Consider the following 27,262-nt stretch of genomic DNA (forward strand, 5'->3'; position numbering starts at 1 on the left):
TGAATACATGGCATTCAATGGTACCAAAGTAAAACAACTGTACACACCAACCAATACACAAACAGGCATACAGCACTGCATTATTAGAATTTGGAAGAGGTCATGTGAAAACAGTAGTTTTTCTCTAGAACAAGAAAAGCAATGATATGTATATATAAACTAAATGAAACTACTGCTTTAATGGCCGGGCACAGTGGCTCATGCCTGTGATCCCAGCACTTTGGAAGGCCGAGACAGGAGGATCACTTGAGGTCAGGAGTTTGAGACCAGCCTGGCCAACATGGTGAAACCCCGTCTCTACTAAAAATACAAAAAAATTAACTGGGTCTGGTGGCGTGTGCCTGTAATCCCAGCTACTCGGGAGGCTGAGGCAGGAGAGTCGCTTGAACCTGGGAGGCGGAGGTTGCAGTGAATTGAGATCGTGCCACTGCACTCCAGCCTGGACGACAGAGAGAGACTCCATCTCAAAAAAGAAACTACTGCTTTAGAGTCTGCATCTACCGAGGGTAGTTCCAAAGCAAATGTACACTGGTTTTTCTCATTTTCACAATCTGTATTTTAGAAGAAAGAATATAGAAATACATGTACTAACACTCTACTAAAAAAACAAGCTAGATTACAGCAATTACTTTTTAGCTAGCAGAAAATGTAAGACAACACAACTTTTAAACTATTTTCTTCATTTATTTCTAGATAATTACTCTCAAAGAAGAAACAGAGGGATAAATACTAAATAATAATTTCACTGCATAAAATGTATACTTAACACATCCAAATCCTGTCCTGTCCTAAATTCTCATTAAAAAAACAACAACAAAAAAGACAACCAAACAACTTTTCTAACCAAGGTACAAGAACAATTAGGGTTCATAAAAGGTAGCTCAATCAGGAATCAATTTCTAAATGTGGTCTGGTTTTTAAAATCCCACCTTGAAAATTTTACACTATTACAACTTCCAACTCATAATTACAACTACTGTTAATGAATAAACAAAACAAAAATATTACTAAGGCTTCCCAGATTACTTGGCTAAGAAAATAAAAACAAATATAACAAATATACTACTCACAAGTTCAGCCTCCTAGAACTCCAGACCAAAAGAGATTTAAAGGGCTATCTAAAGAATATCTAAAGTAGTTTACTTTGATTTTAGGGAATTCTCTTATGGAATTCTCCTATTTCTAAAATCAGTATTTCACAAATTCTGGATCCTTCTTACATCTGAAGGAAAAATTAGCTAATACACGTCAAAGTCCTTATAAATAAAAACACCTATGAATTTAAGGCATATATTAAAAATCACTAAAAACCAAAGGATCTTGTAAGTATTCATGACTTCAGTCACATGCAAAATGTGATTCTTTAAATGAGGATGAAACTACATAAATCACTAAGGAAAAAAATATTCATTTGTATCTTTTCTTGAATCTCATGCTTTTTAACACCAGCAATTTATTTTTTACTTTTAAAGTCACCAATTTACCAATTTAAAAGTCATATAAATGTAAAAGGTCACCATTCTAACCTTTGCTAACCAAATGTTTTGTCAGATCAGATCCATCTCCACACCCAACTCAATCTGCTCATTTCAGAAGATTACATAAAAAAGGGGAAGCTGACTAAAATGTCACCAAACCGCTGGATCTCTGAAAAACTACCTGGACTGTTCCAAATCTGATAGGTTATCACCCACCTAATCAGATTCCCCATCAACACCTAAAGATGCCCCTTAATTCATTATTGTCTCCTATGATCCTATTTTACTTCCTTTGAAACAGCATTATCTGAATCATCTTGTTCACTTGATTCTTGGCTGTCCATTAAGAATATAAGAGCCATAAGCCAGACGCGATGGCTTATGCCTGTAATCCCAGCACTTTGGGAGGCTGAGGCGGGCGGATCACGAGGTCAGGAGTTTGAAACCAGCCTGGCCAATATGGCGAAACCCTGTCTCTACTAAAAATACAAAAAATTAGCCAGGTGTGGTGGCACATGCCTGTAATCCCAGCTACTTGGGAGGCTGAGGCAGGAGAATCGCTTGAACCCGTGAGGCAGAGTTTGCAGTGAGCCGAGATCGCGCCACCGCACTCCAGCCTGGGTGACAGAGCAAGACTCCATCTCAAAAAAAAAAAAAAAAAAAAAAAGAATATAAGAGCCATAAAAAGGCACAGTGTGAAGGTGGCCCCTGGACTGTACAAAGGCTGCTGTGGCAACACTTCTACCTGCTTTATCTTCCCCCCCTACATTACCTAGTAAAGCACACCCAGTCTGGGCCTCCCTCTCAAGGAGCATTCCTCTTCCTTGGACTCTGGTGACTTCACTGCAGGTTTCTCATCATCACTAATGTCTCAGCTCAAATGTAGGCTTTTTAAAGGAGGGTGACCATGTGGCCTGGTTTGCCCAGGAGAGTCCTGGTTTATAACTGTTGTCCTAATCTTTTTTTTTTTTTTCAAGACAGAGTCTTGCTCTGTCACCCAGACTGGAGTGCAATTGTCCCCATCTTAAATGTCCCTATTTCCTCTCTAAAGGGGTCCCATTTGGATAATAAACTTTATGGTCACTCATCTTAGGGTAACCCTTGAAAAATAATCCCTGCTGTCATATTCCCCAACAAGGACGATGCTTTATGTCCTTTATACTACTTATCACTATTTTAAAGTATCTTATTTTTTATTTAAATGCTAACTTAATGTCTCCAACCACTAAAATATAAGCTCCACAATAACACAGAGTTCATGAATATTTCCAGCTCATTCACTACTGTATCCGCAACACTTAGAAGAGTACCTCACACTGTAGGCACCAGCATTTGGAATCTCCACATTGGATCTCTGAGAGTTCCTGTGCAATAACGAGATTAAAAGAGATCCTAACTAAGGGCCCAGACCTTGGCTCCGGTAGTCCTTGCCCCAGGGAAGAGGCAGGGTCCAGGGTTCTTATGAATCAGCCTAAATTCATTTAAGGATTGGGTATTTAGAACAATGTTTTCATGACTAACTATGTTAACTGAGTTAAAATGTCACTTTTATACTAAAGCAACTAGTTTATATGTTCATTACTCTAGGGATAAACCCTTTGCTCTTCTTTCACTGAATTAAGTAAAATGAGTATTTATATTTTGTGTATGTATTTATTTTTAAATAGAAACAGAGTCTCGCTATGTTACCCAGTCTGGTCTCAAACTCCTGGGCTCAAGTGATCCTCCTGCCTCAGCTTCCCAAGTAGCTAGAACTATAGGAACATGCCACCAAGCCCAGATTGAGTATTTATATAAATATTCCACCCCCAAAAAAAGAAGAAATGCCAATAACCAGTAATGATGAAAAAATAGGTTGCTCATGCTTATGTTAAATAGAACACAGATAAAAAGGAACTAAATTTTGGCCGGGCGTGGTGGCTCACACCTGTAATCCCAGCACTTTGGGAGGCCGAGGTGGATCACGAGGTCAGGAGATCAAGACCATCCTGGCTAACACGGTGAAACCCTGTCTCTACTAAAAATACAAAAAAATTAGCCAGGCATGGTGGTGGGCGCCTGTAGTCCCAGCTACTCAGGAGGCTGAGGTGGGAGAATGGCTTGAACTGGGGAGGTGGAGCTTGCAGTGAGCCGAGATGGCGCCACTGCACTCCAGCCTAAGTGACAGAGGGAGACTCCGTGTCAAAAAAAAAAAGAAAGAAAGAAACTAAATTTTATGATTATCTTGCTGGGTGTAATGATCGCTCTCAAAAATTTTAAGAAAATATTGCCGGCCGGGCGTGGTGGCTCATGCCTGTAATCCCAGCACTTTGGGAGGCCGAGGTGGGCAGATCATAAGGTCAGGAGATTGAGACCATGCTGGCTAACACGGTGAAACCCTGTCTCTACTAAAAAACACACACAAAAAATTAGCTGGACATGGTGGCGGGCGCCTGTAGTCCCAGCTACTCGAGAGGCTGAGGCAGCAGAATGGGGTGAACCCAGGAGGCGGAGCTTGCAGTGAGCAGAGATCGCACCACTGCACTCCAGCCTGGGTGAAAGAGCAATACTCCATCTCAAAAAAAAAAAAAAATGTTAATCTAGTAGGCCAAACTACAGACAAAATATGTCTGAGAAAAGGAAAATTAAAGTAAGATAACATTTCAATTTGAGGATAACAATCCAAGAGCCAAGGTCAAATATTTTTATAAGATATGAATATTTGGTCTCATTCAGAATGACCTCACGTTCACAGAAATACAGCTTTCAACACTTCCTTTAACAACCATCTCTGCAAATATTAATTACATAATTAATAAGCAAGAGAGGTAATATGGGATGGTAATTAAGGAGGGCTTTCAGTTAATCTAGACTTGGATTCAGCCTCTATCACTTGTAATTATGTGACCTTGGCTAAGTCACGTTCTAGAGTTCCTCATCTAAAAAATGGGAATATTAACTCACCTCAAAGATACTGAGGCAATATTCAGCAAAATAAACATAGTATAATTATAGTATAGTACTTAGCACATAGTAAGCATATATGATGATGGTAATACTCAGATAAGAAACTGTTTTTAGATTCTAAAAAAAGTTTTCTTCTTTTTTATCATTTTGGACAATCTTTCTTAAATTATCTTCCTAAAAATAGTTTTCTTTATTGCCTTATAGCAATAGTTGTCAAGTTTTAGGCTAATGGGATGTACGTCTGGGATGAATTCAGTATTTTGAACAAACGATCCCATCAACTGAGTTACATGCAGTCCACTGACCACACCCTGAATTAAGAGTACACAAGCAAAATTCTACTTTTTCTTGAGGCCTCCAGTTAACCATTACCAACAATTACTACTGAACCCATCTATGACACAGTGAAGCCCTGGGGGTTACAGGTGGGTAGCGATTTTGCCTCACTCCGAATGTACCCATTCTGCAACGTGTGTGTGACTCACATACCACTGCTACCTCCTTTTCCGCTATCAGGCTCAGCTGTCAATTGTCACTACTGTCACAATGTGACTGTCTCCACTCACTTTTTAATCCTCTGCTCAAATAGGCTGTAACCTAAAAAACAGCCAAATTTGTCCGAATACCTATAATAAAATTAATGGGTCCGCTACAGGAAGACCAAAGTATAGTAGTAAAGTACAGCAGGAAGCCATGTTACATCCCCTTGAACATCTCAGAAGTCAGTTTTGCTTAAGTCCCAGCTTTCAACTGTGATCAGATTAGCTGTAACTGCCAAATATATGACCTCCAGATAAGTGAAATATGACACACTCATTCTCTCTTTATATATATATATACACACACACACACACACGTATGTTATTTACATATGATTGTGGACATTTCTATGATGTACACACGTATATGAGGCTATGCAAAAAGGTCCCATTTCCCTGATGGGAGGAAGGACTTAAAACAAGGAACATCCACAACAAAATAAGGAATACAGAGAGACACATGGGTTTCTGAATTCTCTCCAACAATTTTATTTCTGGCTCACTTCATTAGAAGTTTGATGTTTTCAATTATTAATTCTGTATATTGATATTACCTTTCAAATACTTTTTAAAAGTACAATACATAAGGCTCCCCCACAATGAAACATTCTATCTAAATACTTAAGTAGCACCTACACATAAGATTCAAGGAACTGGTAAATAGCAATTTTATAACGATGGAGAAACTCAAGAGTTTTCTCAGAATCACTAAAGTTACGGCCAAAAACTGGATTCAAAGACAAAAACTGATAACTATTAACTGCAGTAAAGACTTAATGACTAGAATTTTTAAAATTTTTGTTATATAAAGAGAATTCACTAAAATGATTGTATTTTAGTTTAACCTTTTCCTTGTTAGCTTTTAACATATCAAACTATTTTTCAGAAAACTCTATCTAAACATAAATCAGTTTTTAAACTTCCAAGTTATTTCAGATCCATCCCTAAACTCAAATTCTACCATTCCCTCTTGAGTGTTATAAAGTGATGGATTACAGCCAAGAAAATTCTAATTGTTTCAGTATATCTGTCAACTAAATATTTATAGCTGGGCACAGTAAAACTAGCACTTTGGGAGGCTAAGGGGAGACAATGAGCTCAGGAGTTCGAAACTAGCCTGGGCAACACAGTGAGACCTCATCTCTACAAAAGAAAAATTTTAAAATTAGCTAGGTATGGTGGCACGCACCTGTAGTCTCAGCTACTTGGGAGGCTGAGGCAGGCGGATCGCTTGAGTCCAGGAGTTCAAGGCTGCAGTGAGCCGTGATCACACCACTGCACTCTGGCCTGCGTGACAGAGCAAGACTCTGTCTCAAAATCATAAAAACTCCAAAATATTTATAAATTAGAATCAGTTTATGACAGAACTGGTTTATCATATTTTCTCTGCAGAAAAAAATTTTCCTCTTTCTAGTCTGTTTTGTGCCAAATTTCAAATATCTATGGGCCAATGCATGGGAAGTGTTTTTTAAATTACTGTAAAAAAATTTTCTTCTTCTTGTCTAGACATATTATATTGAACTTTTGGTACTGTATTATCATGTGAGTCATTTAACAATTTATATTATGTTATATATCAATTTTTATTCTGTTAGTCTACTTACCTATTCAGTTTACACCAGAGATGAAAAATTTAAAAAGTTTGTAATAACCTTTGTTGTATTTCTTTTAGGGAAGAAATAAACAGCAGCATAGAACTCGAGTGTCCAGCTTACCACCACTATGCTCTCGATTTTCAGATCATCATCTCATTCCCAAACACTAATTCTAATGACTAAATTTAAAAAGCTGTTACAAAAACTAAATAATCCTGTACCACTAACAGATAAAACTTAGAACTATTTCAAAATGACTCCTTTGTCCCCATTTCAAACTGGCCACGATGTCTCAACAGACAGAAGAAGCATGACTAAGGGCTTATCTATTAGACTGCTAAGGTTGGACTCTTTCATATCTGATAGAGTGAGCAATTGTCGGCGGGCAGGGATACGAGTGGAAACAGGACAGAAGAAAAAAAGAGGCAAGGTATAATACTAGTACACTGGGGAAAATCTACAACTTGTATTTAAATTACTGCTTCATTACTATAAACACTAACCAAAAAAAAAAAAAAAAAAAATCACTGTTTCAAAATGTTCTTTCCCTGTAGAATAAATATGCCCATTATAGTCTCATTAGTAACTAAAATTACACAAATCAAAAGTGAATTGTAGTGTTTCTTTGAAAACCTTACCAATGATATTTATTGTAAGACTAGTTCCAACATTCATTTATTCAATAAATACCAAGTTCCCAATGAGTGCATGGCACCACGCTGGGAACTGTAAAGGAAAATGGCAAATTTCATAGAAATATTCTTACCTTCAGCTGAAACCCAGTTTCATTCACAGTCTCCTTCCAGTTACCTTCCTAAAAATTGAAGTTAATTTTAGAAATCATTATTGCAAAGCAAATATTCCAAATTAAGTAAATTAAATTTCTATCATTCTGTTCTTCCTTCAGCAGGAATTGGAGAGAGAGGTTTAAAAAAATTTCTTTTCACTTCAAAATTAAACATTCAATCCAACTTCTAAAAGATTACCAAAAGGTGAACCCAAGATTTTATAGATCTGGGCTTCAAAATACTGAAGACAAATTTTAATATTATTTAAATGATACCAAAAATACCATCATCAGTATCTTTAAATAGAAAAATGTTAGCCAAAAGAATGACATAATCCACTAATTAGAAATTCATAACAAAAAATAAATTGCATATAAATTAATGAAAAGATCCTTAAAATAAGTATTCTAAAATTTTTTTAAGAAACCCAAATTAAATGAATATTTTACTAAGACTAAATAAAAGAAAAATACCTGTGTTAAAAATAGATAGAAGATTTTGTCTCTACAAAGGAGGGGATGTGAAGCAATCCTCAAGAGAAAGTTTTCCAAACCAATCCGTCGCCTCTCCACAAAATCTGGATCCATGTTGTCAGCAGAGAGTTTATGCCAAACAAATTCTGCCTAGGTAAACAAAATAATCATTAAGAATAGTCTCAATGCTGAATACTTCTAAACTACTGCCATTTCACTTCTTACCCGTTTTTCTGGCAGAGGTGGCACAACAATATGTGGATAATAAACTAAAAGGTAGCTTCTCAACAACTCAAATTCACTATATCGCCGCCACAGTGAGTCTGTTAGGACACTCTGACCATCGGTATGTTCAATTGACCTGAAAAGGAACAGAACAACACTTAAGTTATTTTTTAAAAACAAAAATACATACACATAAACACAATCACCTTTAAAATTATAACTACAGAATGATTATGAACCAGGCACTAAGTAAAGAACTTTTCCTACATTTTCTTTTTTTTTTTTTTCAAGACAGGGTCTCACTGTCGCTCAGGCTGGAGTGCAGTGGTGCAATCACGGCTCACTGCAGCCTTCGCCTCCTGGGCTCAGGCAATCCTCCCACCTCAGCCTCCTGAGTAGCTGGGACCACAGGCACATGTCACCACATTGGCTAATACTTTAATTTTTTGTAGAGATGGGGTCCAGCTATGTTGCCCAGGCTGGTGTCAAACTCCTGGGCTTAAGCCATCCTCCTGCCTTGGCCTCATGTATTTTCATATTTAATCCTTATGACAACCCTGGGAGGCAGAGATTTATTATCCTCGTTTTACAGATGAGGACACAGCTGCACAGTATATGCTCTGTCTATGATCACAAAGGTCTGTGGATAAAGCACTCAGATCCATCTGATTTCAAAGCCCTTACTCCTAACCACTTTCATTCTGTTACAGAAAGCCTGTTTAAACATAAGAGAAACAGTTTTATTAGGAACACTCTAAAAGCCTTAATGTATAAATAATTGATTTTATAATATGATAAAATCTAGTTTAGCCAGTGCTTCATTACATAAAGAGCATTTTTAACTTCACTTCTGCCACAATGAGAGAATAACATTCCCAACAAAGACCAAGACACCACAAAAACTTCAATTTAGGTTATTAATAAACCAGATTAATCCAAGTATCAAGAAATATCCAAAAGAAAAAATATTAATTAGCTCTGAAAGAGTGGGGAAAAGGGGTCATAAAAATTCATCTCTAGTCTTACTTTTAATTATAAAGGGCTGGTAGGCAATGCCATGTTTCATACATATAAAAATTCAACTTACTTTTGGGGGAAAGTTAAGGTAAAATCATATAAAGGATATTTTAAATATTTTGACTACTTAGGATTTCTTGCCAGCATAAGTAAGCCCTATTAGGAAGCACCAGTCTTCTAAACGTTATCAGGACCTTGCTATTTTCTAATTTGCTTGACAATAACCTGTTTGCCCTCCACGAAATGCACAAGGTGTATTTGTACATTAGGACAAAAAGTCATAAAAGTTAAATCAGTCTCCAAATAAAGTCTAGAGAAAGTATTTACATCATGCCATGCTCAGCACAATAGATGCTCATTTTTATCATTTTTTAAGTTTGCTACTAAATTTATTCATTGAATATTAATAAAAATGAACCAAAATATGAAATGCAAAATGCACAAATGGCTCCCACGGCAAAAATATAGAATTATTAAATCATAATTCATTTTAAAGAGTATACCTAGACATTAGTTATAACTAATACCATCCCAATTACAATTCCCAACTTCAGCTGAAAAAATACTTGGGTTAATCTCAAATTTCAAATTATTCAAAATCACTACCAACAAAACCCAAAACTTGTAAGTAAGTGGATAAATAAAGCCTATAAGCAGTACACCTACAGAGCTGATAGAAGGTCTGCATAAGTGTTTAAAAAAAAAAAAAAAAAGCAGTTGGATGCGGTGGCTCACGCCTGTAATCCCAGCACTTTGGGAGGTCAAGGTGGGTGGATCACCTGAGGTCAGGAGTTCGAGACCAGCCTGGCCAACATGGTGAAACCCCATCTCTACTAAAAATATAAAAAATTATCTGGGCGTGGTGGCAGGTGCCTGTAATCCCTGCTACCCAGGAGGCTGAGACAGGAGAATTGCTTGAACCTGGGAGGCAGCGGTTGCATTGAGCTGAGATCACGCCAACGCACTCCAGCCTGGGCAACAAGAGCGAAACTCCATCTCGAAAAAAACAAACACACACCAAAAAAAAAAACCAAAAAGGCAGGGTCTAGTAGTTTCATTAGAAACTGTCTAAAAGCAAGAGAGGACTTTCATTAGACCCCAAAACTACCTCATTCATCTAATCACTCAACAACTATTCAATAGCACCTAAATGGTTTTACTTGTAATATTTAACCCCCACAATGAAAATATGATCATCAACCATGTTTTACAAATTAAAAGAATTAATAACATAGTGCCTTCCAAGCCATCAAGGCATTACTACCTATTCTAAAAGAGACATATACTTATTTTAAAAGAGTTCATATTCAATGAAGAGGAACACATACAAAAATCTCTTGGGGAATTAAAAACCAGAGACTTTAGTCTTATTCAATCTTAGCCCACTAAACTACAACACTATAGCATAGCAATCCCTCCCCCTCCCCCTCCCCCTCCCCCCTTTCTTCGGTCTCCCTCTCCTTTTTTTGGTCTCCCTCTGTTGCCGAAGCTGGACTGTACCGCTGTGATCTCGGCTTGCTGCAACCTCCCTACCTCAGGCTCCTGTGACTCTCCTGCCTCAGCCTGCCTCAGCCTGCCGAGTGCCTGGGATTGCAGGTGCGCGCCGCCACGCCTGAATGGTTTTTGTATTTTTGGTGGAGACGGGGTTTCGCAGTGTTGACTGGGCTGGTCTCCAGCTCCTGGCCTCGAGTGATCTGCCTGCCTCGGCCTCCCGAGGTGCAGGGATTGCAGACGGAGTCTCGCTCACTCAATACTCAATGGTGCTCAGGCTGGAGTGCAGTGGCGTGATCTCGGCTCGCTACAACCTCCACCTACCAGCCTCCCGCCTTGGCCTCTTAAAGTGCTAAGATTACAGCCTCTGCCCTGCCGCCACCCCGTCTAGGAAGTGAGGAGCGTCTCTGCCTGGCCGCCCATTGTCTGGGATGCGAGGAGCCCCTCTGCCCGGCCGCCCCATCTGGGAAGTGAGGAGCGCCTCTGCCCGGCCGCCATCCCGTATAGGAAGTGAGGAACGTCTCTGCCCGGCCGCCCATCGTCTGGGATGTGAGGAGCGCCTCTGCCCGGCTGCCCCGTCTGGGAAGTGAGGAGCGCCTCTGTCCAGTCGCCCAGCGTCTGGGAAGTGAGGAGCGCCTCTGCCCGGCCGCCCCGTCTGGGAAGTGAGGAGTTCCTCTGCCTGGCTGCCACCCCGTCTGGGAGATGAGGAGCACCTCTGCCCAGCTGCCCCGTCTGGGAGGTGAGGAGCGCCTCTGCCTGGCCGCCACCCCGTCTGGGAGGAAGTGAGGAGCGCCTCTGCCCGGCCACCACCCCGTCTGGGAAATGAGGAGCGCCTCTGCCCGGCCGCCACCCCGTATGGGAAGTGAGGAGCGCCTCTGCCTGGCCACCCCGTCTGGGAGGTGAGGAGTGCCTCTGCCCGGCCGCCACCCTGTCTGGGAGGAAGAGAGGAGCACCTCTGCCCGGCTGCCCCGTCGGGGAGATGAGGAGCACCTCTGCCCGGCCGCCCTGTCTGGGAGGTGAGGAGCGCCTCTGCCTGGCCGCCACCCCGTCTGGGAGGAAGTGAGGAGCGCCTCTGCCCGGCTGCCCCATCTGGGTAGTGAGGAGCGCCTCTGCCCGGCCGCCACCCCGTATGGGAAGTGAGGAGCGCCTCTGCCCGGCCGCCCCGTCTGGGAGGTGAGGAGCGCCTCTGCCTGGCCACCCCGTCTGGGAGGTGAGGAGCGCCTCTGCCCGGCCGCCCCGTCTGGGAGGTGAGGAGCGCCTCTGCCCGGCCGCCACCCCGTCTGGGAGGAAGTGAGGAGCGCCTCTGACTGGCCACCCCGTCTGGGAGGAAGTGAGGAGGGCCTCTGCCTGGCCACCCCGTCTGGGAAGTGAGGAGTGCCTCTGCCTGGCCGCCACCCCATCTGGGAGGAAGTGAGGAGCGCCTCTGCCCAGCTGCCACCCCGTCTGGGAAGAGAGGAGCGCCTCTGCCCGGCCACCCCGTCTGGGAGGTGAGGAGCGCCTCTGCCCAGCCGCCCAGTCTGGGAAGTGAGAAGCGCCTCTGCCTGGCCGCCCCGTCTGGGAGGTGAGGAGCGCCTCTGCCTGGCTGCCACCCCGTCTGGGAGGAAGTGAGGAGCGTCTCTGCCCGGCCGCCCCGTCTGGGAAGTGAGGAGCGCCTCTGCCCAGTCGCCCCCTCTGGGAAGTGAGGACCGCCTCTGCCTGGCTGCCACCCCGTCTGGGAGGAAGTGAGGAGCGTCTCTGCCCGGCCGCCCCATCTGGGAAGTGAGGAGCGCCTCTGCCCGGCTGCCCCGTCTGGAAAGTGAGGAGCACCTCTGCCCGGCCGCCCCGTCTGGGAGGTGAGGAGCGCCTCTGCCTGGCTGCCACCCCGACTGGGAGGAAGTGAGGAGCGTCTCTGCCCGGCCGCCCCATCTGGGAAGTGAGGAGCGTCTCTGCCCGGCCGCCCCGTCTGGGAAGTTAGGAGCGCCTCTGCCCGGCTGCCCCGTCTGGGAAGTGAGGAGCGCCTCTGCCCAGCTGCCCCGTCTGGGAAGTGAGGAGTGCCTCTGCCCGGCCGCCACCGTGTATGGGAGGTGAGGAGCACCTCTGCCCGGCCACCTCGTCTGGGAGGTGAGGAGCGCCTCTGCCTGACCGCCCCGTCTGGGAGGTGAGGAGCGCCTCTGCCTGGCCGCCACCCCGTCTGGGAGGAAGTGAGAAGCGTCTCTGCCCGGCCGCCCCATCTGGGAGGTGAGGAGCGCCTCTGCCTGGCCGCCACCCCGTCTGGGAGGAAGTGAGAAGCGTCTCTGCCCGGCCGCCCCGTCTGGGAAGTGAGGAGCGCCTCTGCCCGGCCACCCCGTCTGGGAAGTGAGGAGCGCCTCTGCCCGGCCGCCCCATCTGGGAGGTGAGGAGCGCCTCTGCCTGGCTGCCACCCCGTCTGGGAGGAAGTGAGGAGCGTCTCTGCCCGGCCACCCCATCTGGGAAGTGAGGAGCGCCGCTGCCCGGCCGCCCCGTCTGGGAAGTGAGGAGCGCCTCTGCCCGGCCACCCCGTCTGGGAGGTGAGGAGCGCCTCTGCCCGGCCGCCCCATCTGGGAAGTGAGGAGTGCCTCTGCCTGGCTGCCACCCCGTCTGGGAGGAAGTGAGGAGCGTCTCTGCCCGGCCGCCCCGTCTGGGAAGTGAGGAGCGCCTCTGCCTGGCTGCCACCCCGTCTGGGAGGAAGTGAGGAGCGTCTCCGCCCGGCCGCCCCGTCTGGGAAGTGAGGAGTGCCCCTGCCCGGCCGCCCCGTCTGGGAAGTGAGGAGCGCCCCTGCCCGGCCGCCCCGTCTGGGAAGTGAGGAGAGCCCCTGCCCGGCCGCCCCCTCTGGGAAGTGAGGCGCGCCTCTGCCCGGCCGCCCCGTCTGGGAGGTGAGGAGGGCCTCTGCCCTGCCGCCCCGTCTGGGAGGTGAGGAGCGCCTCTGCCCGGCGGCCCCGTCTGGGAGGTGAGGAGCGCCTCTGCCTGGCCGCCCTGTCTGGGAGGTGAGGAGCGCTTCTGCCTGGCCGCCCTGTCTGGGAGGTGAGGAGCGCCTCTGCCCCGCCGCCCTGTCTGGGAGGTGTACCCAACAGCTCGGAAGAGACAGCGACCATCGGGAGCGGGCCATGAGGACGATGGCGGTTTTGTTGAAAAGAAGGTGGGGGGAAGTGTGGGGAAAGGAAGGAGAGATCAGATTGTTGCTGTGTCTGTGTAGAAACAGGTGGGCATAGGAGACTCCATTTTGTTCTGACTATGAGAAATTCTTCTGCCTTGGGATCTGTGTTGATCTATGGCCTTTCCCCCAGCCCCCTGCTCTCTGAAACATGTGCTGTGTCAACTCAGGGTTAAATGGATTAAGGGCGGTGCAAGATGTGCTTTGTTAAACAGATGCTTGAAGGCAGCATGCTCTTTAAGAGTCATCACCACTCCCTAATCTCAAGTACTCAGGGGCACAAACACTGCAGAAGGCCGCAGGGACCTCTGCCTAGGAAAACCAGAGACCTTTGTTCATGTGTTTATCTGCTGACCTTCTCTCCACTATTATCCTATGACCCTGCCACATCCCCCTCTCCGAGAAACACCCAAGAATGATCAATAAATACTTAAAACAAAAACAAAAACAAAAAACCACTATAGAATAGGCACATACCAAAAACATCCTGTTTAATTTTAAACTTAAGAATTTACTGGCCAGGTGCAGTGGCTGATGCCTGTAATCCCAGCACTTTGGGGGGCCAAGGCGGGTGGATCATGAGCTCAGGAGATCGAGACCATCCTGGCTAACATGGTGAAACCCCGTCTCTACTAAAAAATACAAAAAATTACCCAGGCGTTGTGTTGCGCACCTGTAGTCCCAGCTACTCGGGAGGCTGAGGCAGGAGAATGGTGTGAACCACGGAGGGCGGAGGTTGCAATGAGCCGAGATTGTGCCACTGCACTCCAGCCTGGGCGACAGAGCAAGACTCCGTCTCAAAAAAAAAAAAAAAAAGAATTTACTTTGGAAGCTAGAGTTAACACTAATTTTTAAAGTATTTTTTAGGTGGCTAATTTAAAAAAAAAAAAAACAGAAACAAAACCCTCTCGACAATTGGACTACAGACAGTTGCTAAATGGGCTTTCTACTTGTATCCAAAAGGTAGGTAGGTAGGTAAGCTACATGACAGAAGTTGAATTTCTAGTTAACATGAAGGGTCAATAATATTCATATTGTCCACAACTGTAAAACACTGAATTACAGAAACAATACTACATAATTAAATTAAGAAATTTGATGATTGTGGTTGATGAAGGTCAGTTAACCTTAGGGATAGTATAAAACAATCTATTCAAAATCAGTATTTCTCAAATCCCATGTCTATATGATGTGGAGTAGGGAAGAATTTCTTAAAACAGAAAAAACACAAATCATAAAGAGAAAAGACAGACAAACCTGTCTTAAAATGGAAAGGCTTTGTAGTTTAAAAGACAACAATCAAAAATCATGGTCCAGCTGGGCACATTGGCTCACATCTGTAATTCTAGCACTTTGGGAGGAGGCTAAGGCAGGCAGATCACTTGAGGTCAGGAGTTCAAGACCAGCCTGGCCAACATGGCAAAAGCCCATCTCTACTAAAAATACAAAAATTAGCTGGGTGTGGTGGTGCAAGTCTGTAATCCCAGCTACTCGGGAAGCTGAGGTGGGAGAATCGCTTGAGCCTGGCAAGAGGAGGTTGCAGTGAGTCAAGATCATGTCACTGCATTCCAGCCTGGGTGACAGAGCGAGACTCCACCAAAAAAAAAAAAACGGTCCATGGCCCATCTGTGCTGAAAGCAGCTGGACCTTTAAATAAAAAATGTAAAATCCTGGGCCCTACCCCAAACCCTGCAGTTGTTTAACCAATTTTTCAAGTAATTCCAACATGTTTTTAAGTATAAAATCCATGTTTAAAATAAATTTATATTGAAATAGTTGTGAAAGTTGACTCAATAATCCTTTTGTGTACCACACATTTACTGATGATCTACTTAAATATGTATTCACAGTCTAGCTATTACTGATGTATGGTCACTTCTAACTCCCAGGTTCAAATTAGAACTGGGCTACAGAAGAAAACAATGATCCTTTATTTATTTCAAAGTCAAGTACAAACATTATTAAGTTATTCCAGATTATCCAAATCAAGGTTCTCTCCCAGCAGTAAAAGTAATCAATACCTATTTCATTGCCCAAATGGGTGAAAAAATAGGCATATACTAAATATATCCTTTTTCATTGTAAACTTAAAATTTACTTAGAAGGCTACAGCTAACACTGTTTTCTAAAGTATTATTTTTAAAGTGGCTAATTTAACTTAAAAAACAAAAAAACAGAAACAAAAATCCTCTCACAGGGCCACGATCTTTAAAAACTAACCTTACAAATCTCTGGGATACATAAACATATATATGTCATGAAATGACCTAATTTTGAAAAGAACCACATTACCTCTCTCTTTTCCTAAACTTCCTACTGTATAAAAATTTTCTTTCTTTTTTTTTTTTTTAGAAGATTCTTTTCTCTCTTTTTCTTTCTAGTAGAAGAAGGAAAACTACATTTTTCAGAATTGTCTGTAGACAATCTTCACCAAGATATAAACTTTTATTCTGGGCAGAAACACAGACCTGGAAGAAGCCTTGGAAAGTCACAGGTTCAGCACTAAGGCAAGCTCACAGGTAAAGCCTATGAAAATGGTAGGTTAAAAATTTTTTTCTTAAAAAAGTATTAACATTGGCCAGATGCGGTGGCTCATGCCTGTAATCCCAGTCCTTTGGGAGGCCGAGGTGGGTGGATCACGAGGTCAGAAATTCGAGACCAGTCTGGCCAACATGGTGAAACCCTATCTCCAATAAAACTACATGGTGATGGGCGCCTGTAATACCAGCTACTTGGGAGGCTAAGGCAGGTGAATCGCTTGAACTCGGGAGGCAGAGTTTGCAGTGAGCTGAGATCACGCCACTGCACTCTAGCCTGGGTGACAGAGTGAGACTCCATCTCAAAAAAAAAGTATTAACATTAAAACATTGTTATAACACTTAACTTGGTTTGGTAGTTTTTTTCGTGTTTTTTTTTTTTTTTTTTTTTTTTTTTTTGAGACAGTCTCTCGCTCTGTCACCCAGGCTGGAGTGCAGTGGCACAATCTCAGCTTACTGCAATCTCCACCTCCCAGGTTCAAGTGATTCTCCTGCCTCAGCCTCCCGAGTAGCTGGGACCACCACAGCTGGCTAATTTTCATATTTTTAGTAGAGACGGGGTTTCACCATGTTGGCCAGGGTGGTCTCAAACTCCTGACCTCAGGTGATCTGCCCACCTTGGCCTCCCAAAGTACGGAGATTACAGGCGTGAGCCACCACACCCAGCTAGGTTTGGTAGTCTATAATTTTACTGGCTATCAACAATTCTCTCATATCTACTTGTTTTAACTGAAAGCATTTCTGCTCAAACTCTGCAGACAGAAAAGAAATAGTACATTATTCTTTATATAAACTGTTAATAACTGGCAACAACAAATTGGTCTTCCCTTGCCTTTCTTTAGACAAAACAATTCTAATTCCTTTAGCTTTTCCCTTAGGAAGTAAAAGACAACTTTTCTAGTGAGTTTTTATTTCGTACTCCATAATTTGTCTTTTCTATTTTTACTCACCAAGTTCTTTTTCTTTGTTTTTTAAAGGTGTCTACTTCCCTTTATTCTTAATTTACTCCAAGTTCTAAAACACCAATCTCAATGTTTCTGTTTGTTAATTTTTTGTAACTCCCAACTGTCCTAAGAAGATTCAGACCTTATGCTCTACTCCTAGAATTCTTTGTTAACCATTTCCACCTGCCCAAGTTCACTTCATACATGCCAGAGAAGCTGGTATTCTTTAAAAAAATTGCACAGGGATTCTAAGACCAAGGAATCCTCCAAAGCATGTATCAAATAACATTCCAGATTCCAAAAGTATTCCACTAACCTCCCTTCTCCCCACAAAACAAATTCATTAAAATATAGCTGTCTACCAACAGTATCACAGCAAAAGACACAGCTGTTTACCCATTAAAAGATAAAGACACAGGGCTGGATGCAGTGGCTCACACAAGTAATCCCAGCATTTTGGGAGGCTGAGGCAGGAGTATCACTTGAGCCCAGGAGTTTGAGACCAGACTGAGCAATATAGTGAGACCCCATCTCTACAAAAAATTTTAAAACTGCCAGACACAGTGGCTCACACCTGTAATCCCAACACTTTGGGAGGCCGAAGTGGGTGGATCGTTTGAGATCAGGAGTTTGAGACCAGCCTGACCAACACGGTGAAACCCTGTCTCTACTAAAAACACAAAAAAATTAGCTGGGTGTGGTAGCACATGCCTGTAATCCCAGCTACTTGGGAGGCTAAGGCAGGAGAATCGCTTGAATCTGGGAGACAGAGATTGCAGCGAGCCAAGATCATGCCACTGCAATCTAGCCTGGGCGACAGAGTGAGACTCCATCTCAAAAAAAAAAAAAAAAAAAAAAATTAGCCAGCCATGGTGGCTCATGCCTGTATGCCAGCTACTCAGGAAACTGAGGTGATCCCAGGAGTTTGAGGCTGCAGTGAGCCATGACTGCACCACTGCACTCCAGCCCAAGCAACAGAATGAGACCCTGTCTCAAAAAAAAGTAAAGAAACAAAATCAATCCTGGAAAAAAAAAAAATAACCTTTAAAAAATTCTGTTATACAGCAGAGTCTGCATCGATAGCTACCAGAAAAAGCTTTCCGTCTACCTGCCCAGGTGTAATTTTCGTTACCCACCTTGTTTCAATGAGGTAAGCAGTATACGTTTCTTGCATGTTCATGGCATTTCTTCCAGTTCGTTTTTCTGCTTCTGAAACACTGATTTCTATCTTCTTCAACCAAAAATTATTGTGTGTCATCTAGACAAAAATAAATAAAACAACAACACAAAAAAAACCTTTTAAGATCGTACTGAAAAAAGCCTCAGCTATATAAATTAAACCCATTATTGGGTTTACATATTTCAAAATAGTTACTTATAGTTCTTGAGTTGCCAGGGGTTGCAAAATGACAGCAGCAAATGATAGCCTTTATCAACATACAAAAGTACATTAACTTTTCCAGAGGTATTTTATGTATGTATGTATGTTTTTTTTTTTTTTTTTTTTTTGAGACCAAGTCTCACTCTGCCACCCAGGCTGAAGTGCACTGGCGCGATCTCGGCTCACTGCAACCTTCGCCTCCTGGGTTCAACGGATTCTCCTGCCTCAGTCTTCCAAGTAGCTGGGATTACAGGCACGCACCAACACACTCAACTGACTTTGGTATTTTCAGTAGAAACGGGGTTTCACCATGTTGGCCAGGCTGGTCTCAAACTCCTGACCTCAGGCGATCCACGTGCCTTGGCCTCCCAAAGTGCTGGGATTATAGGCATGAGCCACAGCACCCAGCCTTCCAGAGGTAGTTTAAAAGGTACTATATATGTTAAATGATTAAAATTTAGACATTTCATAAGTGACCAAGAATAATCTATAGAAATACATAAGAAAATATCTTAAAAACACATTAGACACAAAAGATTCTGGGAGGATAGTGGAGTAGGAAGCACCAGGAATCCATCTCCCCACCTAGACGACAACTGCACTGGCAGACTCTGTCTAAGTATTTGGGAACTCTGGAGTCCAATAAAGGCTTGCAACTCCCAGGGGAAGGCTTGGATGACAAACTGTGGTTAATTTCAATCAATTTTAGCTACCTATCCCTTAGTGCCTAGCAGGCAGCTGTGCAGCATTCCTGGAACAGCCTGATGAAGCCACGGTAGGCAAAAAGGGCCTTGTTCTCCAAACATCCAGGATCTGTCCTCTGATCATCAACTGCTTCTTCTAAGAGGCACAGACAAAGAAGTGGTGGTCATTGCTGCTGCTCCTCCCCACATTGTTGCAAGCCTCTTGTCCTGGCTGAAGTGACTTCCAGGGGACTTCAAGAGCCAGCATCCTGTTTTTCCTCCCTTCATTTTTCTTTTGACCCCCTTTTGTAAGCCAGACATTAAAAACTTGGACCTTTAGCCAGGTGTGGTAGTGCGTGCCTTTAGTCCTAGCTACTAAGGAGGCTAAGGCAGGTGGATCAGTTCATCCCGGGAGGTCAAAACTAGCCTGGGAAACACAGGAAGACCTTGACTCTTAAAAAGAAAAAATTGTACATTTAAAAACAACTGGATATGTGAGAACAATTAGAAAATAATCACACATGCCCAGGAAAAGGCTCAAGCTCAGGAAAGATCTATAAAGACTTTAAGTTTACACCTCTCTCAGGCTGATCTTTGGCATGGAGACAGTCTACAGTAATTAAAAAATAAATACATAAATAACAAAAACAGCAACCCCCAGGGTAGGAGAAGAATTCGATGTCCAGAGTTACCACATTATTACATGCAATGGCTAGTTTTCAACAACAAAAAAAAATCACAAGGCATATAAAGAAACAGGGTGGTACGATCCCTTCAGAGGGAAAAAAATACATCAACAGAAACTGCTCCTGAAAAAGACATGATGACAGATCTACTAGAAAAAGACTTTATCCCTTTTTCCCTTTCTTCATTTCTTTTTTTTTTTTTTTTTTTTTTAGACAAGAGTCTAGCTCTGTCACTCAGGCAGGACTGCTGTGGTGCAATCTCGACTTAGTGCAACCTCTGGCTCCTGGATTCAAGCGATTCCTGTGCTTCAGCCTCCTGAATAGCTGGGATTACAGGCGTGTGCCACCATACCGGGCTAAATTTTTTTTTTTTTTTGAGACAGTGTCTTGCTCTATCGCCAGGTCAGAGTGCAGTGGCACGATCTCAGCTCATGGCAACCTCCACCTCTTGGGTTCAAGGGATTCTCCTGCCTTAGCCTCCAGAGTAGCTGAGACTACAGGCCATGTTGTCCAGGCTGGTCTTGAAGTCCTGGGCTCAAATGATCCACCCGCCTCAGCCTTCCAAGCTGCTGGCATTACAGGCATAAGCCACCATGCCTGGCTGACAAAGACTTTAAATCATCTTATAGATGCTCAGAGAACTTAAAGGAATATGTGGAGAAAGTAAAAATAAAATAAAATAAATAAAGATAAAAAAAATGATGTATGAACAAAATAGAAGTATCCAGTAGAGAGAGAGAAAACTTAAAGAGAAACCAAAAAGTGGCTGGGCATGGTGGCTCATGCCTGTAATCCCAGCACTTTGGGAGGCTGAGGCGGGCAGGTCACCTGAGGTCAGGAGTTCAAGACCAGTTTAGCCAACATGTTGAAACTCCATCTTTACTAAAAATACAAAAACTAGCTGGGCATGGTAGTGGGCGCTTGTAATCCCAGCCACTCAGAAGACTGAGGCATGGAGAATTACTTGAACCCAGCAGGCGGAGGTTGCAGTGAGCAAAGACCACGCCACTGCACTCCAGCCTGGGTGATAGGGCGAGGAAAAAAAAAAAAAAAAAGAAACCAAAAAGAAATTAAAAGAAATTCTGGAGCTGAAAAGCACAATAACTGAAATTAAAAGTTCACTAGGGGGGTTCAAAGGCAAATTTGAGCAGGCACAAGAGAGAACTGGCAAACTAGAAGATAGGAGAATGGAAATTATCAAGTCTGAGGAACAGAAAAAAGATGGAAGGAAAGTAAACAGAGCTTAAGGGACATGCAGGACACCATCAAACAGACCAACATGTGCACTGTGGTCGTAAGGAGAGGGGAGAGAAAAAGGAGAAGGGACAGTATCTGAAGAAATAATGGTTGAAAATTTCACAAATATGATAGAAGAAATGTATATACACATCTAAGAAGCTTGACAAATTCCAAATAAGATGTTTACTGAGACATTTTATAACTTTTCAAAGACAGAATCTTGACAGCAGCAAGACAGAAGCAACTGATCATATATAAGGAATCTTCAATAAGGTTATCAGCAAATTTCTCATCAGAAACTTTGGAGGCCAGAAGACAGGGAGCTGATATATTCAAAGTGCAAAAAAATAAAAATAACTGTCAATCCAGAATCCTATATCTAGCAAACTGTCCTTCAGAAGTGTGGGAAAAATTAAGACATTCCCAGAGGCAGAAGAATCGCTTGAACCCAAGAGGCGGAGGTTGCAGTGAGCCAAGATCGTGCCACTGAACTTCAGTCTGGGCAATAGTCACACTCTGTCTCAAAAAAACAAAACAAAACAAAAAAATAATGAAAATGAAATTATAAAAATAAGTCCATTTACAAGAGCATCAAAAAGAAAAAATACTGGGGAATTAAGGTGGTAAAAGACTTGTACAATGGAAACTATAAAACATTGCTAGAAATTAAAAGAAGATAAATAAATGAAAACACATCCCATGTTCATGATTTGGAAGATTTAATATTATGAAGATATCAAAACTACCCAAAGCAATCTATATATTCAATGCAAACCCTATGAAAATCCCAACGACATTCTTTGACATTCTTTGCAGAAACAGGAAAACTCATCCTAAGAGTCACATGGAATCTCAAGGGACCCCAAATAGCCAAAGCAATCTTGAAAATGAAGCATAAGGCCAGGTGCGGTGGCTCACGCCTGTAATCCCAGCACTTTGGGAGGCCGGGGCAGGCGGATCACGAGGTCAGGAGATTGAGACCATCCCGGCTAACACCGTGAAACCCTGTCTCTACTAAAAATACACAAAATTAGCCGGGCGTGGTGGCGGGCACCTGTAGTCCCAGCTACTCAGGAGGCTGAGACAGGAGAATGGCGTGAACCCGGGAGGCGGAGCTTGCAGTGAGCCGAGATGGCGCCACTGCACTCTAGCCTGGGTGACAGCGCGAGACTCTGTCTCAACAACAACAAAAAAAGAAAATGTAGCATAAAATTGGAGGACTCATACTTCCTGGTTTCAAAACTTACTACAAAGCTACAGTAATAAAAACAACGTGGTACTGTCATAAAGACAGGTATATAGACCTATGAAATCAGATAGTCCAGAAATAAACCCTCGAATATATGGTCAAACAATTTTTGACAAGACAGTTCGATGGGAAAAGGACAATTTTTCCAACAAACAATGCGGGGAAAACTGAATATCCACATATTAAAAAATTAAATTGGACCCTTACCTAACACCCTACACAAAAACTAACTTTAAATGGTTTAAAGACCCAAGCATAAAACTCTTAGAAGAAAACACAGGGGAGAAGTTTCAAGACATTGGATTTAACCATGGTTTCTTGGATATGACACCAAAGGCACAGGCATTAAAAGAAAAAATTGGCAAATTGGACTCCATGCAAATTAAAAATGTCGTGCATCAAAAGACAATATTAACAGGCCAGGCACGGTGGCTCATGCCTGTAATCTCAGCACTTTGGGAGGCAGAGGCAGGAAGATTACTTGAGGTCAGGAGTTCAAGACCAGCCTGGCCCACATGGTGAAACCTCATCTCTACAAAAATACAAAAATTAGCTGGGCATGGTGTCATGTCTGTAATCCCAGCTACTCAGGAGGCTGAAGCAGGAGAATCACTTGAACCCAGGAGGTGGAGGTTGCGATGAGCCAAGATTGCACCACTGCACTCCAGCCTGGGCAACAAGAGAGAAACTCCGTCTCCAAAAAAAAAAAAAAAAAAAAAAGAGAGAGAGAAAGGACAGTATTAGAGTAAAAAGGCAACCCAAAGAATGGAAGAAAGTATTCTCTCTCATGGATCCAGACTATTTAGAGAACTCCCAAAACTCAACAACAAAATACAACCCAATTGGGCCGGGCGCGGTGGCTCACGCCTGTAATCCTAGCACTTTGGGAGGCCAAGGCGGGTGGATCACCTGAGGTCAGGAGTTCGAGGCCAGCCTAGCCAACGTGGCGAAACCCTGTCTCTACTAAAAATACAAAAAATTAGCTGGGTGTGGTGGTGAGTTGCCTACATTCCAGCTACTTGGGAGGCTGAGGCAGGAGAATCGCTTGAGCCTGGGAGGCAGAGGTTGCAGTGAGCTGAGATCGTGCCACTGCACTCCAGCCTAGGTGACAGAGTGAGAATCTGTCTCAAAAAAAAAAAAAAAAAATACGACCCAATTCAAAAATGGAAAAATGGGCAAAGGACTTGAACAGACATTTTTCTGAAGAAGCACATGAAAAGATAATCAACATCACTCATCATTAGGTAAATGCAAATCAAAACTACAATGAAATACTGCCTCACACCTATTAGAATGGCTACTATGAAAAACAAACAATAGAAAATCAGTGTTGGTGAGGATGTGGAGAAATTGGAACCCTTGTCCCCTATTGGCGGGAATGTAAAATGGTGCAGCTGCTGTAGAAAACAGTACAGTGGTGCCTCAAAAAATTAAAAATACAATTACCATATAATCCAGCAATTCCACTTCTGCCTATATATCCAAAAGAACTAAAAGCAGGGTCTCAAAGAGATATTTGCATATCCATGATGTCATGGCACCATCATTCACAATAGGTAAAACGAGGAAGCAATACAAAATGTCCATCAACAGATGAATGGATTTTTTTTTTTTGAGATGGAGTCTTGCTGTGTCGCCCAGGCTGGAGGGCAGTGGTGCGATCTCACTGCAAGCTCCGCCTCCCGGGTTCACGCCACCATTCTCCTGCCTCAGCCTCCCAAGCAGCTGGGACTACAGGCGCCCGCCACACGCCCGGCTAATTTTTTGTATTTTTAGTACAGACGGGGTTTCACCGTGTTAGCCAGCATGGTCTCAATCTCCTGACCTTGTGATCCACCCGCCTCGGCCTCCCAAAGTGCTAGGATTACAGGCATGAGCCACTGCACCCGGCTGAATGGATTTTTTCAACGTGATATATATACAAACAATGGAATACCATTCATCCTTAAAAAGGAAGGAAATTCTGTCATATGCAACAACATGGATATTTATCTTAAAGACATTATGATAAGTGAAATAAAACAGTCACACAAAGACAAATACTGTACGATTCCATGTATATGAGGTACTCGGAATAGTCAAAATCATACAGACAGTGGAATGATGGCTGCCAGCAGCTGCGGCAGGGCGAAATAGGTAGCTGTAGTTTAATAGGTACCATTTCAGTTCCACAAGATGAAAAGAGTTCTGGAGGTTGGTTGTACAATGTATGTGAATGTACTTATGACTGAACATTTTTAAACCATCAAGATGGTAAATTTTATATCATATATATTTTAACACAATTTGTTTGTTTTTTGAGACAGAGTTTCGCTCTTATTGCCTAGGCTGGAGTGTAATGGCACGATCTCGGCTCACCGCAACCTCAGCCTCCCGGGCTCAGGCGATTCTCCTCCCTCAGTCTCCCGAGTAGCTGGGATTACAAGCATGCATCACCACGCCCGGATAATTTTGTATTTTTAGTAGAGACGGAGTTTCTCCATGTTGGTCAGGCTGGTCTCGAACTCCCGACCTCAGGTGATCCATCCACCTTGGCCTCCCAAAGTGCTGGGATTACAGGCATGAGCCACCGTGCCCAGCTTAACACAATTTTTTAAACTGAAGAATAAACACATTATACAAATATGAATGATCCTCAATATTGATATCTAATTTGGGGTTTAACCAAAATCAAATCTCTCTCTCTTAAAGTCAAATACTATACATATGCCGAAAGGGAAGATTATCAGCAGTCAGCATAATTTTTTTTTTTTAAACAATCAGGAGTCATCTTATATTAAACTTTAAATTCACCTAAACTTTTGGCAGTGGTTAATAGGCTCCACCCTTGAGGCAGCAGAGTTTTAAGAAGAGCAGACTCCTTTCTTTTCCCACTAGAACATCTCAGGTCTATACCAAAAGGCAAAAAAGAACAATAAACACACCACTGGCAGACCCTAGGCCGTATGTTTCAGAAAGCGCATCACTGCAGAAAGGTTTCAAATACACCCAAACTAACTCCAAGTCTAAACAAGGAAGAGAAAGTGAGACCACAAGATAACTGCTATGCTATGGCTTTTTTTTTCTTTTTTGCTCACTGTCAAAATTGAGGTGGGTTTTAACTTAATTTAAAATATTGTAATGTATTATAATTGGGGTGTTTTATGAAGGAGAGATAAAAGTAGAAACTAAGTGCAGCAAAGGGTAAAAGAAAAAGCTACACATATCAAATTAAACCTAGCCATTACAAGGTCTGAAAGAGGTTTGTGACAGTGCAAAAATATGAATCAGAAATGAAAACAGATGATACACTACACAGCTCTCCCAAAATGTACAGGAAAAATGCAGAAGAAGGTAAAAATGTTAAAAGAAGATAAAGAGCCAACCCAGTGGGTTGAAATCAGCCAACAAAAACAAAAATCTCTCAGTCCTCAAGGCATTTTTATAAAATGTAAGTTTTTATGTATTTATGTACTAAGACAGAAAATAAGAGAGACAGCAGGAAATCATCAACCAAAAGAACGCTCAAGAAATCACCTAAGCACAAGCCACCCAACATCAGGGTTGGTTATGAAGCCCTCATTGGTTGACACATACATATATACATGTATTAATAATACGTTCTGGCCCACAGCCAAGCATTTTGATTTACCATCTGCTCCAGTGACAAATTCCCTGATTCTGAAAGCACATCCTGATAAAGCAAGTTATTAATATCTCCCCAGTCAAAAAGATAAGACATATGAATCATAAATTGACCTGACCCTGTCTTACCATCCAGTTACAAAGAAGGAAAAAAGATAAAAGCATAAAATCAGCTATCATAAAAGCTAAAGAATACAAACAGGCACACAACAATAATACCAGTAGGGTTGGTAGATGATATAAAATTACTTAAACTGTCAGTAGTAAAGCACAGAACAGTGCCAAGAATAACACAACTGAACACCATAATTGTTAAAAAGACACATTCAACAGATTTAAAGATGGACTGGCTTGTTGAATGGCAGATGAGACCAGGGACCTTTTAAAGAGAGACCTAATTTTTATTTTATTTTTAAATATTATGTGTAGAGAAGAGGTCTCGCTATGTTGCCTAGGCTGGTCTCAAACTCCTGGACTCAAGCAATCCTCTCACCTCAATGCAGGGTCAACAGATACAACAACTTTTTTTTTTGAGACAGAGTGTCACCCAGGCTGGAGTGCAGTGACTCAATCCTGGCTCACTGCAACCTCTACCTCCTGGGTTCAAGTGATTCTCATGTTTCAGCCACCCAAGTAGCTGGGATTACAGGTGTGTGCCAACACACTCAACTAATTTTTGTATTTTTATTAACAGTAGAGATGGGGTTTCACCATGATGGCCAGGCAGGGCAAGTAATTTAGCCTGTCTGTGCTTCAGTTTCCTCATCTGGAAAACAGAGATAATAGTACCTGCAATAAATGGAACGTTTGTGTCCTCCTAAAATGTATATGTTAAAATCCTAACACTCAAGGTGATGGTATTAGGAGGTGGGGCCTTTGGAAAGATTAGGACATGAGGGTAGGGCCCTCATAAGTGGGGTTAGTGCCCTGATAAAAGAGACCCCAGAAAGTTCCTCTCCTCCTTCCACCATGTGAGGACACAGTGAAAAGACAGCCTACAATGAGCCAGGAAACAGCCCTCACCACTCACTGAATTTGCCAGTTCCTTAATCTTGGACTTCCCAGCCTCCAAGACTGTAAGCAATTCATTGCTATTGTTTATAAGCCACTCAGTCTGTGGCACCTTGTTATAGCAGCCCGAACAGACTAAGACAGTACCTAATTCACAAAGTCATTGGGAACATTTAATGGGTTAATGCATATCAAGAGTTTTTAAAGT

At 42.8% G+C, this 27,262-nt stretch overlaps 1 protein-coding gene across 2 annotated transcripts in view; it reads right to left on the bottom strand.

Moving 5' to 3' along the window:
• Nucleotides 1-27,262, bottom strand: part of SNX4 (sorting nexin 4) — an 80,463-nt gene that overhangs the window by 45,776 nt on the left and 7,425 nt on the right. For both annotated transcript variants that reach the window (XM_054481477.2, XM_063661692.1), the window contains 4 exons: nt 18,318-18,439; nt 8,045-8,180; nt 7,820-7,969; nt 7,325-7,372 (listed from right to left, as the gene is read on the bottom strand). In XM_054481477.2, the coding sequence (XP_054337452.1) occupies nt 7,325-7,372; nt 7,820-7,969; nt 8,045-8,180; nt 18,318-18,439 (456 nt within the window). The remainder of the gene's footprint in view (nt 1-7,324; nt 7,373-7,819; nt 7,970-8,044; nt 8,181-18,317; nt 18,440-27,262) is intronic.

The sequence above is a fragment of the Pongo pygmaeus genome, chromosome 2 (genome assembly GCF_028885625.2).
Source record: "Pongo pygmaeus isolate AG05252 chromosome 2, NHGRI_mPonPyg2-v2.0_pri, whole genome shotgun sequence".
Classification (NCBI taxonomy): domain Eukaryota; kingdom Metazoa; phylum Chordata; class Mammalia; order Primates; family Hominidae; genus Pongo; species Pongo pygmaeus.